Genomic DNA, 12,274 nt, shown 5'->3' with positions numbered 1-12,274 from the left:
TTCCCTTGCTTTTAGGGAGCCACTAAATCCTTTCTCTGCTAAGGTCGGTATTTTCGGCAAAGGCCCTTTCTGCCCCCTTTACTGCTGTGTCCCTAGTGCCCAGGACAATGCGTGTCGCGTGAACAAGCGAGGGGCCCGACACGCTGACACTGTGTGTGTGCGTGTGCTTACGGCACGCGTGCTTCATGGCTGCAGGGTGGCACATCTCATGGCTCCTGCTCTGTGTGCAACACAGGGGTTGGGAGCAATCCCCCCGCCCCCACCGCCTGCCTCTGGGACAGCCTCCTCCCTCCCACACCCACAAACGTGCCTCTCGCTCTCAGATGTATGGCCTTTGAACCCGTGTGTCCCGGGTCATCCTGGGGTGGTTCACGGGACCCGGGAGCAGCTGACCCTAACAGCCCCACAACCCTGAGCAGGCATACAGGCCTCTCTCCAGGAACCGCGGCGTCCACCGGGGTACGCACACGGCGGGGGCTTGCGGCACGTGTGCTGGTGCAGGAAGGAGAAAACAGGTCCCCGAGAGCGCAGGCCACACCCACCCCTGCCAGCAGATGACGCCCACACCGGCCCCGTCCCCACCGGGCACGGCTGCCTCTGCCACCACCCGCGTCAGGGTCACCTGCAGGCCTGGGATGCGCCGGCTCCTCTCCACGCCCCAGAGCTCACCTCCCGCCCTGACCACCGTCCCGTCCTGCCGGGGCAGCCGGGGAGGCGTGGATGGGCAGGGCGGGCCGCAGCCTCAGCGCACGCGGCAGGCCTGGCCCAGAGCAGCCGGGGCGGGGGCGGGGGTGCCAGGCCACACAGGCCCACCTGAAGGTGAGCTCTAGGGCCAGAGGGCGCACAGGAGGGCAGGCCGTGGCCAGGACAGGCCGCGCGCAGGGCGGGTGCAGGGGTGGCAGAACGGCAGCCCTAGGAAGGACCCAGCCAGCCAGCAGAGTGAAAAAGACAGACGTATTTGATTTACAATGAACACGATTTACAAAAAAGGTCGGGGGTGGTCCTGGCAGAGCTGCTCCTGGCTCCCCCCCGACCTGGGCAGGGCCTCCAGGTCAGCCTGTCTGACAGGCCGAGACCAGGACCCCCGTCTGCTGGGTCCCTTCCGGCCGCCTGGGCCTCGACGTCTGACGTCCAGCTTGACCTTTGAGGTGGGGCCTGCAGCACGGAGTCCCCGGGAGTGCCGGCGCCGTGCGGGGCAGGCCAGCGAGGTCAGGAAGGCATCGTACCGCTTACTTGCGCCAGTCCGGGCAGGGCAGACAGACAGTCTGGGCACTAGGTCCTGGGGCTGCAGGCACGCGGACCCCACCCCGAGAGGCCAAACCCAAGCGGCTGGGCGGCTGCTGGTGCTTGGGGAGGGGGGCTGAGGCCCGACTGCCCCCAGCAGCCCAGCGTGGCGCCAGGGGCGTAAGGCACGTTTTCAAATCGCTCAGGAGACTTGAAGGAGACACCCCGATGCTGGTTCTGCGGGAGGGAACTGGTACTGGCGGGCGCCCGGCACTATTGCTCAGGAGAAGGGGGCTACGCGGCCATACACACAGGTGGGGGCGCCCCCGCCGCACACACGCTCGGAAGGGGGCTCTTCCTCTGCCAGAGAGAAGGGCCGCGCCCTGCCCGCTCGGCCTCGCTCCCCAGGGGCCGCCCAGCACCCGGCAGCGGGCACCACACACCTGTGCCCCAAGACCGTGACGGTGGAGATCGGAGTCAGAGGTCCGTGACCTTGTTCTCAAGCGCAGCCGCGACCTGCTGGAGGCGGAAGGCCAGCTGCATCTTCTGGGCGGCGGGATCCTCCTCCAGGGCGTTGATGATCTGAGGAGGGGTTCGCATCAGGCCACACGCCGGCAGGGGGCTGCCCGAGAGTGCGGCCATCCCCGGGGCGACTGGACCCCTACCTCGTCATAGTACTTCTGCGTGTACTGGTAGAGCTGGTGCAGGGCCACGAGGGTGTTCAGGGAGTCCGTGTGCGCCTGGGAGGGTGGGGGAGGGGCTGCGTGACCCACGGGGCGCAGGCAGAGACGAGGGGCCGCCATCACGACACTCAGACGCACGGCAGCCACACACGGACAGCCTCCCATCCATGCAGACACATGGCAGGCGGGGTCCGCTCAGAGCTGCTCACACGCCCCCTGCCCCCCCGCTCCTCTCCTCTCTCTCCTTGGGCACAACTTCACCCGCCCCCAGTGCAGCTTGGCTGGCGGGGAGAGCCCAGCCTGTGTGTCCCCTGTGCCACCCTTACCCGAGAAATCTCTGCCAAATGTGTGTTCATGTCCTGGTCGCTGACTTGCACCATCTGTCTGATCCCCTTGTAGTAGCTGTCGGGGGAGGGGGGTTACACAGGGCAGGCCGTGGGGGGCACTGGAAGAGGGGGCCGTGGTTCCCAGGCGTTGGACCCGAAGCTGCCCACGGGGCCCTCCTCCTGATTACAGGCCTGCACCGCCCGGGGTCCCTGTGGCCGGGGACTGAGGGCAGGGCAGCCAGGGTCTGGCCTGGCGGGGCGGCACTCACTCCTCCACCATCTTCTTGTAGGTGGAGATCTCCTTGGCGTAGAGCAGCTTGTTGCTGGGAGAGTCCTGTGGGGGTTGGAGTCAAGTGACACTCAGGCCAAGACACCCGCACTCACACCCACACCGGCTATCCAGAGAAAGAATGGGGTGCAGGGGACGGGGTCCGACGGGGGAGCCACCCGGACCCGCCACAGACCTGATGTTTTCCTCATTTTATAATTTACAGTAAAGCTACGTTTTCTCCCTCGTGGAAGGGGAAGGAGCTTGGGGTCCCAGGCTGTCACAGGGGCCACTCCCCAGGGGTCCTCCCACCACCCCAGGTACCCTGCACCTGTCCTTCTCCTGAGCTCCAGCCCCCGATGTGCAAATCCACACCCCAAACGGACCTCCTCGCCACCTCGCCGCGCCCCTCCCCTGCCACTTCCCAGCGCAGGCCCCCCACCCTGCGCGCAGCGGCACTCACGCGGCTCAGCTTGTGCTCTGTGCGCGTGCAGGCGTCCATGAAGGTCTGCGCGATGACCGACAGGGAGGCATCCACCACCTCGTGGACGTGCACGTCGAAGATGAAATGGGGGTTCTTGAGGATGTTCACCCAGAACCGGAGCGGTAAACTGAGGCGGAATGACGGCACGTGAGGGGCCGCCGAGACCCGGGGCCGGGCGGGCAGGTGGGCGGCGGGCCGGAGCCCCTACCTGTTGGTCTTCCAGATGTGGATGGTGTCCTCGTCCTTAATGTCGTGCTTTTCTGCCTGCTCGTCCAGGAAGTCAAAAAAGTACTTGACTGCGGGCGGCACTGCGTGGCCGGGCGCCAGCACGCTCTGGAAGAAGTTGTCCACGAACTGCTGCAGCGTGCCCTGCGGGGCGGGAGGGGGGCTCAGCGCATCCCGCCGGTGCCGGCCCGGGTCTGCCGCCCGCATGCCCTCAGCGGCCCACCTTGACCGAGAGCAGGCGGGTCAGGTAGATCTCCGTGATGGCCTTGGTGCGCTCCTTCTCCTTCACGCTGCCGCGCTTGGACTTGCCTTCGTCCACCTCGTCCGTTGGCCGCACCAGGTGCCACACTCGGTTCTCCTCCTCCAGGAGGGCGTGGCCTGTGGGGAGGAGGCGCTGAAGGAGGAGAGCCAGAGCCCCGGGCCCAGGCCCCACCCTGGGCTCACAGCTCCCCCCAGATGGCAGCGCGGGGCAGGCTCCGGCTCACGACGCCTCCGGAGGCCAGAAGGGTCCAAACAAGAGGGAGGGACTCACACTCCCCGGGCAGGTCCTGCTGGCTGTCCTCGGGCTGCTGGGAGACCCCCACCTTGGACAGGATGAGAGTGGCTCCATCCCGGACCTGGGGAGCAGGGTCATGAGGGCAGGCCCGGCGCCCCGCGCGGCAGGCAGCGCGGCCCGCCCCGCCCCACACTCACGTTGTAGTGCATCAGCGTGTTGACGCGCTTCCACCGGCCCTCCCGCTGAGACGTCAGGTCCAGGTCTGACAGGATCTGGGCTGTGGACCCAGGACGCCACTCTGTGGAAGGACACACGCCCGGCCGCTGGAACCCACCGGAGCCCAGCTGCCCGGCTCCCTCTCGCCGTCCCCCCACGCCACCCGGCCGACCGGGCTCCCGCGGGCACAGAGCAGGCACGCAGGGACGGTGCTCACCGAGGACCACGCTGTCAGCCTTGGGCCAGCGGGAGCAAGGCTGTGTGCGGTACACCTGGTCGATGATCTTCTCCTTGACCTGGGAGATGGTGTCACAGTTGAGGACCTTGACGGGGATGGCATCGACCCCTTCGTCCTGGACGATCACGCTCACCGTCTGCCGGGGACACAGATCGAAGGGCCTGTTGGGGAGGGGCCCTCACTCCCCCCAGACTGGGAGCAGTCTTGGCCTCCCCCAGATGGTGACACACTCAGGCGGGGGAGTGGGAAGGGGGGTCCTGAGCCCCTACAGAGTGCAGGGCCTCGCCCTCTCCTGCACGCCGGGGCTCAGCAGGACAGAGAGCAGAGGACAGCTCACCTCCAGGTATCACACGACACACAGGGACACGAGCACACGCCATGCATGCACAGCCTCCACGTGCACGCGCGTTTACCACCACACACTTGGTGTGCTCGGGCCCCACACACGCCCGCAGCAGGCCCGGACACCCGGGAGGCAGCTGGCTCGGGGTCATGACACTTAGAGCCTCTCTCCAGGGACCCACGAGCCTGCTGAGGACGCGTGACCGGGGCCCCTCCCCGAACACGGCTGGGCCCAGCACAGGCAACGGGTCCTCATGCAAGTGCAGGAAAGAGGTGAGCACCAGCCAGCTTCCGGTCCTGAGGCTGCCGGGAGCCCAGCCCCAGGGGCTCACCAGGGGCGCGTACTCCACATCGTCCCCCAGCAGCCCCGTGTCGTTGAGGGTGTACTTGGCCTTCTTCTGCACGGCGTCCACGGGCCCCTTCTCCACCTGGTGCTTGATGGCCTTGAAGAGCTTGTACAGCGGCTCCCCGGCGCTGTCCTGAAGCAGTGCAGGCTGGCTGAGCCGGGTGGCAAGCAAACCCGCCCAGGTGCAGCCTGGCCACAGGGAGGGGGACAGCTGGGGGTACAGCACCACCTCCCCCCTCCCCCGCCCCCGGCAGGGCCACGTGGAACCCACCTTGAGATACTGGTACAGGCAGATAGACATCCAGTTAGACAGCATCCTCTCCACCACTGTCTCAGACCTGGAGGTGCAGAAAGGCCTGGTACTGGGGGACCCTTTGGTGCCCCTAGGATGACAGCTCTTCCAAGCACCCAGCGCACCCCCACAGCAGCCCAGCCTCCATCCGGCGGGGGCCTCCATCGGGTTGTACGTTTACACTGCATTTACTGCCTGCAGGGACCCATCTCCCGGCCCCTCGGGGCGGGCCCTTCACCTGCCACCCCAGCCCACAGACGACGGCGGGGAGCAGCTGCGTGGCCGGCAGACGCCCCCTGCCACCCCTGCGCCCACTCACTGGCACGGGCCGCAGCGCCGGCGGGCCCGGTGCCCGCGCAAGCCCGGGCCCCCCACACACCTGCGCAGCATCAGCTTCGGGTTCCTGGCCACCACGTACTGCTCCATGAGCTCCAGGAAGAGCGTGCGCATGATGTCCGTGTAGTACTCCAGCTTCCCGTGCAGCGCCACCGTCAGCAGCGACGCGAAGTACACCTTGGCGCGGGCCGAGAACTCGCGCTGGTTCTCCAACGTGTGGATGAACTGTGGGGGCGGCCGGTCAGGGCCCCGCCCCGCGCCCTGCGGCCCCGCCCCCGCCCCATGCCCCGCCCCGCGGCCCGCGGCCCCGCCCCGCTCACGTTGATGAGGAAGCACTTGCTGTTGAGCAGGTTGGAAAACTGGTAGAGCGCCTGCTCCACGAACGGCCGCCGCGACTCGGGGATGTCCAGCTTGCCCGTGATCATCACGTCCTTGTCGCCGTCCTTGGAGGGCAGGAAGAAGACGCGGTCGGTGTAGGTCTTGTAGTCCAGCACGGGGATGCCGGCCTCATGCACGTCGTTGGTCTGGTCCTCCATCTCGATCATCAGGTCTGCAGGGAGGTCCGGGTGAGGCAGCCTCTCCGGGGCCCTCCTCCCCCGAGGCCGCGGGCAGCCCGCCCTCCGCCGCCCCTCTCCGGGGCCCTCCTCCCCCGAGCGGCGGCCCTACCGGTGAACTCCTTCTTGCAGCGGTCCCGCACGCTCTCCTCCAGGCCCTCCAGCTGGGACTTGATCTTCTCGTACTCCCGCTCCGCCTGTTGGCTCTTCCTCCTGGGGGCACAGGAAGCTCCTGGGAACTGGCCTGGGTTGCGCCGGCCGGTGGGTGTGGCCAGAGGGGCGGAGGCCCCTGGGGGAGGGGCTCACCAGTAGCAGTAGACAGACACGGCGATGACAGCCACCATGGGCACGATGACCAGCGGCAGGATGAGGCTGAGCGGAAGGTCACTCACACGCGTGTCGTACTCCACGCGGCCCAGCACCCACTCCCGGGAGCCGAACTTCACCTGCGTGGAGAGGCGGGCTCAGCAGGGACAGGCGTGCAGCCACGAGCAGGCGAGCCCAGCGCCAGAGCCCAACCTCGAGCGCGCCCCTCCCTGCGCCCGCCCCGCACGCACGATGAACTCAGGCAGGTTGTGGGTCGTGTCCCGCTTCTGCCGCCGCTTGGGCGGGGGCTGCACCTCCGGCGGCTCACAGTACAGGTCGGTCTCCGTCAGCGTCTTCATGACGCAGCGCTCGGCGCCCACGAAGGCCTCGGCCTCGTGAATCGTCATGGCCTTGTTCAGATTGGTGCCCTGCGGGGTGGGGGGTACGGCCACAGGGATGGGTGTGGAGGGGGGCCGCCCAGGCCGCCCCGACCAGCGCAGCCCAGACCTCCGGCGGCTCCCCTACACGCGCTCGCTCAGGACCCGAACCCCGGGGCTGCTCGGGTCCTCACCCGTGCGTGAATCAGCTTGTTGACCTGCTTCTTGACGCCCCCCGTGAAGTTCTCGAAGGTGGGGTCGGCGACGTACTCAAAGGCGCCAGCCTCAGTCCTGAGCAGGGCTTGGTGCCCGTCCATCTGAATGAGCGCTGTGAGGTTGTAGGCCTCGGGCTCTTCAGGGACGGCCGGGGACAGGAACACGACCTTGGAGTCGTTGTAGAACACGTACTCCGTGCCCTCGACCTGAGAGCCAAGACAGGACCATCAGGCCACTTGGCACAGGCTGCATCCTGCCCTGGCACGCGCCCAGCAGCGGGCACCAGGACTGACCTTCACGGGCTGCAGGGGTCCGGCCTCCCGCCGCTGCCGCCAGGACTGCAGGGGCTCGGCTATGACCACCATGGCAAATTTCTGGATCAGGCTGAAGCCTTGCCCTGTGACGTTGATGCTCCGGCCACCACTGGAGGACAGAGGGGGCGGTGCCTGAGCGGGCACACCTGGGCAAGGGGGCTGCTGCCCAGCCAGCTCCGGAGCAGCTGCCCTGCAGGCTGCGTCCCTGACCCCACCCTGCTTTTGGATACACTCGCAGGTCTGCGTGACCACAGGCCTGCTGCAAGGCAGGGGGTGTGCTCAGCAGACGGGCTCTGCGTCCTGGATTCTCAGGAGGGGAGGGGCAGCGGGCGAGCTGTCGGGCCCGCCGTCTGGGTTTCCAGGGGGAAGCTGACCTGCAGGTACAGTGGGGACTTCTGGAGGCCTCCTCCTGTCACCCAGACCAGCTCTGTGACAGCCTCAAGCCCGGCGGGCAGAGGGCACCTGGGCCACAGTGTGGGAGTGGGGGGCACCTGCCGCGGAGGGGAGGGAGAGGTCACACCTGACAAAGCTTCGCAGCGGCTCAAAGGCCCGCAGAACTGGATTCTCACGGTAGGTGAAGGTGACGCCAGGGCTAGGAACTTCAGAGCCCCCATAGTAAATCTTTAGGGGCAGCTCTCCCGGAACCGGCTGGGGGCCGGTGACACACTGAAGCTGTGCCCCAAACTGCGTCCTGGGGGTGGGGATAGCCAGTCAATGTCAACCCCACCCTAGGACCAGCCCCAGCCCCAGGCCAGTGAGTCAGTGGGTCTGGTCGGTTCCAGTGCCCCCTCCAGAAGAGACACAGGGTCATGGCCAGAGGGCCCTCACCCTGTCCCCAGACCAGGGCAGACCAGGATTTGGTGGCCTGTAGGTGACACCCACACTTTACAAGGGACGTCATTGAGGGTCACCCGCACGTCTTCCTCAGAGCCTGTGTCCAGATGGGTGCCATTGATGGTCAGCGTGGTGCCGCCCGCCTGAGGCCCCTGCTTTGGCTCCACGCTGAGGGGCTGGGGTCGCTAGAAGAGGAGCAGGGGCGTCTGGCTCAGGGCCGGGGCAGCGGGGCTGTGGGCCTCCCTCCCAGGCCTCCCCTGGGCCACGACCGTTGTCAGGAGGAGGCGGGGCGCGGCCTCGCCTCACCCCGAGTCAGCACAGGGCGCCCAGATCCCACCCACGTCTGTCCTGACCTGCAAGAGCCACCTGCCAGGGGCTCACCTGGTAGGTGAACTGGACATGGGGAGGCGAATGGCCGAGCTTCCCGCTGACGTCCACTTCCACGCCCCCCGTGAAGGGCGCCTCTGCGGCCTCGATGGTACACACGATGCTGTGTGGGTGGCAGGCAGGTGGGCACACGCTGTGGGTGTGCAAGCCCTGGGCACCCACGCACCCCTGGACCGTGTCCTTCCTCTCCACCCCCCTGGGCCCCTGCCCCCTCCCAGGGTAGGGCCTGGCCCAGCCCCGGGGGCCCAGGTCGTGGGCTACCCCCTCACCGAGTGGACACGGAGTATCGTTCCGGCTCAAAGGCGCAGTTCCGGCCAGCCACAGTGACCCTCTGCACGTCGTCCGCGCGGACCCCCAGGTTCGAGCCCAGGATGGTGATGTGGATGCCGCCCCCCAGCGGGCCCGTCTCGGGCTGGATCTGAAATCGGCAGAGCCCCGCTGACCCGCGGCTCAGGCAGGCCCGGCTGCGCGGCTGCGCCAGGGCCGGGCCCGAGCCCCTCCTGTCAGGGAGGCGGGTGAGGGGCTCACCCTGGTGATGACGGGCGGTGGGCACTCGGAGGTGGCGTTGCCGCACAGGGCCGCGTACACACACCTGCTCTGCCCACTGCACCACACGCACTTGTAGGCGGGGTCAGCGGCCAGGCACAGGCTGCAGTCGCTGCGGCCGAAGGAGCAGTTGTAGAGGGTCACTGCGGAGGGAGAAGCTGGCCGTCGGCAGGGCCGCCCCGCTCCCTGTGCCCGCCCGCCGGCCCAGCCGTCCACCCCGCCCACCTTGGAGACGGCTGTCGACATTCTTGCCGTTGGACTTGACGTACAGGCGCAGGGACAACGTCTCGTTGCCGTCATGGGACAGCTGGGGACACACGGGGACACGCTGCATCCCCCATTCCCACCTGAGCCCCCAAGGGGGACCCCTGTGTGTCCCCTCACAGCCTAGGCAGCCAGCGGAGGACTCCAGGTGGCTGGAAGCTGGAGCCTCAGAGACCGGGGATGACGTACATTCCAGGGAGGCAGGGGCCCCAGGGATGCTCTGAGGCCACACCTGCCTGCCGGCCCTGCCTCCTCAGCAGGGCTGTGGGGTCAGTCTGCCCCCGGCCCCCCCCGCCCCTCCCCCTCAAGCCCCAGAGGGCCTGCCCTCGGGGTCCACCAGCCTGGCCCGCCCACCCTGGGAGACATACCTTTGGCGTCTGAAAGGAAAAGGTTCCTGGCTCCTGTATGTTGACCGGCTCCTTAAACTTGAGCAGGTCACTGCCCACCTGCAGGGAGGAGCCCTGCCAGACAGGCCAGTCAGGACAGCCAGGCCGGGCCAGCCCGTCCCACGTGACTGCCCCAGGTCCCAGCACCCACCCACACAGCTCCGGGGCCACCTCGGGCACCCCCATCCTAGCTGCTACCTGGCCACGCGCAGACGGGCCCCCCCACGGCGCGCACCGAGGCTCACCACCCTGCCCCCTCCTGAGCGGCACTCAGCTGCCCAGCCCCTGCACAGCCGACCCTCGAGGTCCATCCAAATGCCCCCACGGCCTCCCAGACCTCTCTGCCTCATTCGCGTGCTGGGCCCTGAGCCGCGGAAGCCTGGATGGGCTCCGGCACTCAGCTTCCATCGTGCAGAAGGGCGGCTCTGAGCACACCTACGCCTCTAACCAGCCATCCAGGCCCCCGCTGGGACCCCCGGGCCTGCCCGCACCGGTCGGCCCCGTCCCCAGGCCAGGGCCCTACGAGCCTCCCCACCTCCACTGTGTCCAGGTTCTGGCCCTCGAAGGTCACGTCCGTCTCATGGCTCATAGGGATGACCGGCGGGCTGGGGTTGAGGAACTGGGGGCAGTCGTCCTCCTGGGGAGGGGAGGGCTGGTCAGGTGCCGCCTGGCCTCGGCCGCGCAGCCCGGCGCCCGCACGCCCCCACAGCCGCTCACCATGTGGGCGCGGACGACGCTGTCCTTGGGGCTGGGCGAGGCCTCCTGACACTCGTGGCTCTGCAGGTCCCACTGGCAGGTCCAGCGGTTGCTGGCGCAAGAGATGCACCTGCAGGAGAGGGTGGCGAGGCGTGAGGGGTCTGCAGCGGGGGCCGCGGGGGGCAGGCGGGAGTGGCACTCACGGCAGGTTCTCCTCCAGGCTCGTGGCCTCCCGGCAGTCATAGAACGGGTACAGGTGCGAGGTCAGAAAGACGCTGCCGCGTTTGAAGAGGAGCTGGATGGTCACAGCCACGTGGTCTGCGGACAGCAGGTGGGGATGGGGTCAGGAGGGGCTGCAGGATGTGGGGAAGGCTGGCTGGGGTGGGCGGGCGGCGCGCGGGGCGGGTACAGGAAGCTGGAACTGGGCCTCCCCGGCCCCCACTCCTCCTTCCGTCAGAGCTCCCCACAGGTCTGAGCGGGGCCCCGCAGGGCTCAGCCAGGCCTGCCGCCACTATCGGATCTCGGCTCAGGTGTCCTCCCCAGGGCTCTGCGCTGTCGGGCCCCCTGTCCCCGCAGGCACCGAGGGCCGTGTTCCCTTGGTGTCTAGGGCAGAGCGCCTGCCAGGTCCCGGCCACGTCACTACGTGACCCCGCCTTCACCAGCGAGCCGTCCCCCACTGGCCCCGAATGCTCAGGGGACAGGCTCGGCGCCAGCCCGGGCCTCTGGGGACAGCCTCACCTGCCTAAGCTGGACGGGGTGGGGAGGGGCCAGCGTCTTCTGCCCAGACGCCGGAGTGAGAGCAAATGGCCCTGGGGTTGGGCGGGCGCGTGGGGCCTCACCCTGGCCGGGCGGTGTGCTGGGGATGCTGCCTGGGGAGTTGCAGACCACGGTGCCCCCCTGCACGCTCGCGTCGTGGGGCGGCGATTCACCGAAGAGGCACAGCAGCTCGTCCTCCGCGCTCAGGGCCGGGAGGGGACTGACGGTCAGGTGCACCTGGAGAAGGGCCGTGCGGCTCACAACTGGACCCCTCTGCCTAGCCTTGGGGTGCAGGCGACCTCCCATCCCCACCCCCGCCCCGAGCACCTGCCCTCTGGCCGTTCTCTGGCTGCCCTCCTGTACGTGTGCACCTGCTCCCTGAAGAACCCTCTAGAACCTGACTCCATTGCATCTGAATGGGACCCTGCGTGGTCACCCACGCCACTCCTGGGATGGGGCCTGGGTCTGCCCTGGATTCGCAGGAGCCCCGGGTCAAAGGGAGCAGGGGACCCAGCAGAGGACAGGGTCCCCGTCCCCAGATTCGGGAGCAGGACGCTTGTGGGGGCTCTGGCCGCGCCCGCAGCCCCAGGCCAGCAGCAGCCCTGCTGCCGCCCCGCCCCGCCCCGCCCCCAGCACTCACCTCCCCCTGGGCCCAGCGGCTCATGTTCTGTGGCTCCGCCCCGGTGACGGCCACGCAGGACTCATTGCGGCTCCACAGCCAGTGACCGCTCTCTTCGGCCCTCGGGCACGCGGCCCTCCTGGTGCATCTGCGGGGGCCGGGGGCACCCGTCAGGCCCTGGGGCAGGGCCGCACCCTCAGACTCGGGGTGGGGACGCGCCCCCAGACCCGCGTGCTCACCGTCCCTGGACGACGCACCAGCCGCAGTAGGGGTCCTGTGAGGCGCGGCACTGCGCGCACGTGGAAAAGCTCTCACACTCCTGCACGGGGAGCCGGAACACCTGCGGGCACCCGGGCCGTGAACGGGACCACGGCCGCCACAGGCGACAGGCCGGCGGCCACAGAGGACGCGGCTCAGACACCAGACTTCCCTGGGCCCCGGGTGGATCCCACCCTCGCCCCTAAGCCTTAGACGCCTCAACACCCACTCAAGGCCGGGCAGTGAGGGCTCCGGGCAGCAGCCGCACCTGACCCAGGAGCAGGG

At 68.5% G+C, this 12,274-nt stretch overlaps 1 protein-coding gene across 8 annotated transcripts in view; it reads right to left on the bottom strand.

The window, feature by feature from the left end:
• Positions 1 to 935: 935 nt before the first annotated feature.
• Positions 936 to 12,274, bottom strand: part of PLXNB2 (plexin B2) — a 29,063-nt gene continuing 17,724 nt past the window's right edge. For 7 of the 8 annotated variants that reach the window (XM_057741114.1, XM_057741111.1, XM_057741116.1 and 4 more), the window contains 32 exons: positions 11,971 to 12,071; positions 11,753 to 11,879; positions 11,196 to 11,349; positions 10,560 to 10,674; positions 10,378 to 10,486; positions 10,196 to 10,297; positions 9,643 to 9,735; positions 9,236 to 9,317; positions 8,993 to 9,153; positions 8,734 to 8,882; positions 8,459 to 8,567; positions 8,126 to 8,262; positions 7,764 to 7,934; positions 7,223 to 7,352; positions 6,908 to 7,135; positions 6,588 to 6,764; positions 6,337 to 6,476; positions 6,143 to 6,243; positions 5,797 to 6,026; positions 5,520 to 5,701; positions 5,120 to 5,186; positions 4,835 to 4,981; positions 4,140 to 4,296; positions 3,904 to 4,004; positions 3,743 to 3,827; positions 3,434 to 3,588; positions 3,194 to 3,354; positions 2,965 to 3,112; positions 2,503 to 2,567; positions 2,234 to 2,309; positions 1,890 to 1,964; positions 936 to 1,806 (listed from right to left, as the gene is read on the bottom strand). In XM_057741114.1, coding sequence (XP_057597097.1) covers positions 1,702 to 1,806; positions 1,890 to 1,964; positions 2,234 to 2,309; positions 2,503 to 2,567; positions 2,965 to 3,112; positions 3,194 to 3,354; positions 3,434 to 3,588; positions 3,743 to 3,827; positions 3,904 to 4,004; positions 4,140 to 4,296; positions 4,835 to 4,981; positions 5,120 to 5,186; positions 5,520 to 5,701; positions 5,797 to 6,026; positions 6,143 to 6,243; positions 6,337 to 6,476; positions 6,588 to 6,764; positions 6,908 to 7,135; positions 7,223 to 7,352; positions 7,764 to 7,934; positions 8,126 to 8,262; positions 8,459 to 8,567; positions 8,734 to 8,882; positions 8,993 to 9,153; positions 9,236 to 9,317; positions 9,643 to 9,735; positions 10,196 to 10,297; positions 10,378 to 10,486; positions 10,560 to 10,674; positions 11,196 to 11,349; positions 11,753 to 11,879; positions 11,971 to 12,071 — 4,140 coding nt within the window. In that variant the 3' untranslated portion in view covers positions 936 to 1,701. The remainder of the gene's footprint in view (positions 1,807 to 1,889; positions 1,965 to 2,233; positions 2,310 to 2,502; positions 2,568 to 2,964; positions 3,113 to 3,193; positions 3,355 to 3,433; positions 3,589 to 3,742; positions 3,828 to 3,903; positions 4,005 to 4,139; positions 4,297 to 4,834; positions 4,982 to 5,119; positions 5,187 to 5,519; positions 5,702 to 5,796; positions 6,027 to 6,142; positions 6,244 to 6,336; positions 6,477 to 6,587; positions 6,765 to 6,907; positions 7,136 to 7,222; positions 7,353 to 7,763; positions 7,935 to 8,125; positions 8,263 to 8,458; positions 8,568 to 8,733; positions 8,883 to 8,992; positions 9,154 to 9,235; positions 9,318 to 9,642; positions 9,736 to 10,195; positions 10,298 to 10,377; positions 10,487 to 10,559; positions 10,675 to 11,195; positions 11,350 to 11,752; positions 11,880 to 11,970; positions 12,072 to 12,274) is intronic. The other variant, XM_057741110.1, reaches the window with a different exon arrangement.

This window comes from Hippopotamus amphibius, chromosome 7 (assembly GCF_030028045.1).
Source record: "Hippopotamus amphibius kiboko isolate mHipAmp2 chromosome 7, mHipAmp2.hap2, whole genome shotgun sequence".
Lineage (NCBI taxonomy): Eukaryota > Metazoa > Chordata > Mammalia > Artiodactyla > Hippopotamidae > Hippopotamus > Hippopotamus amphibius.
This window is presented reverse-complemented; position numbering and strand designations above follow the sequence as displayed.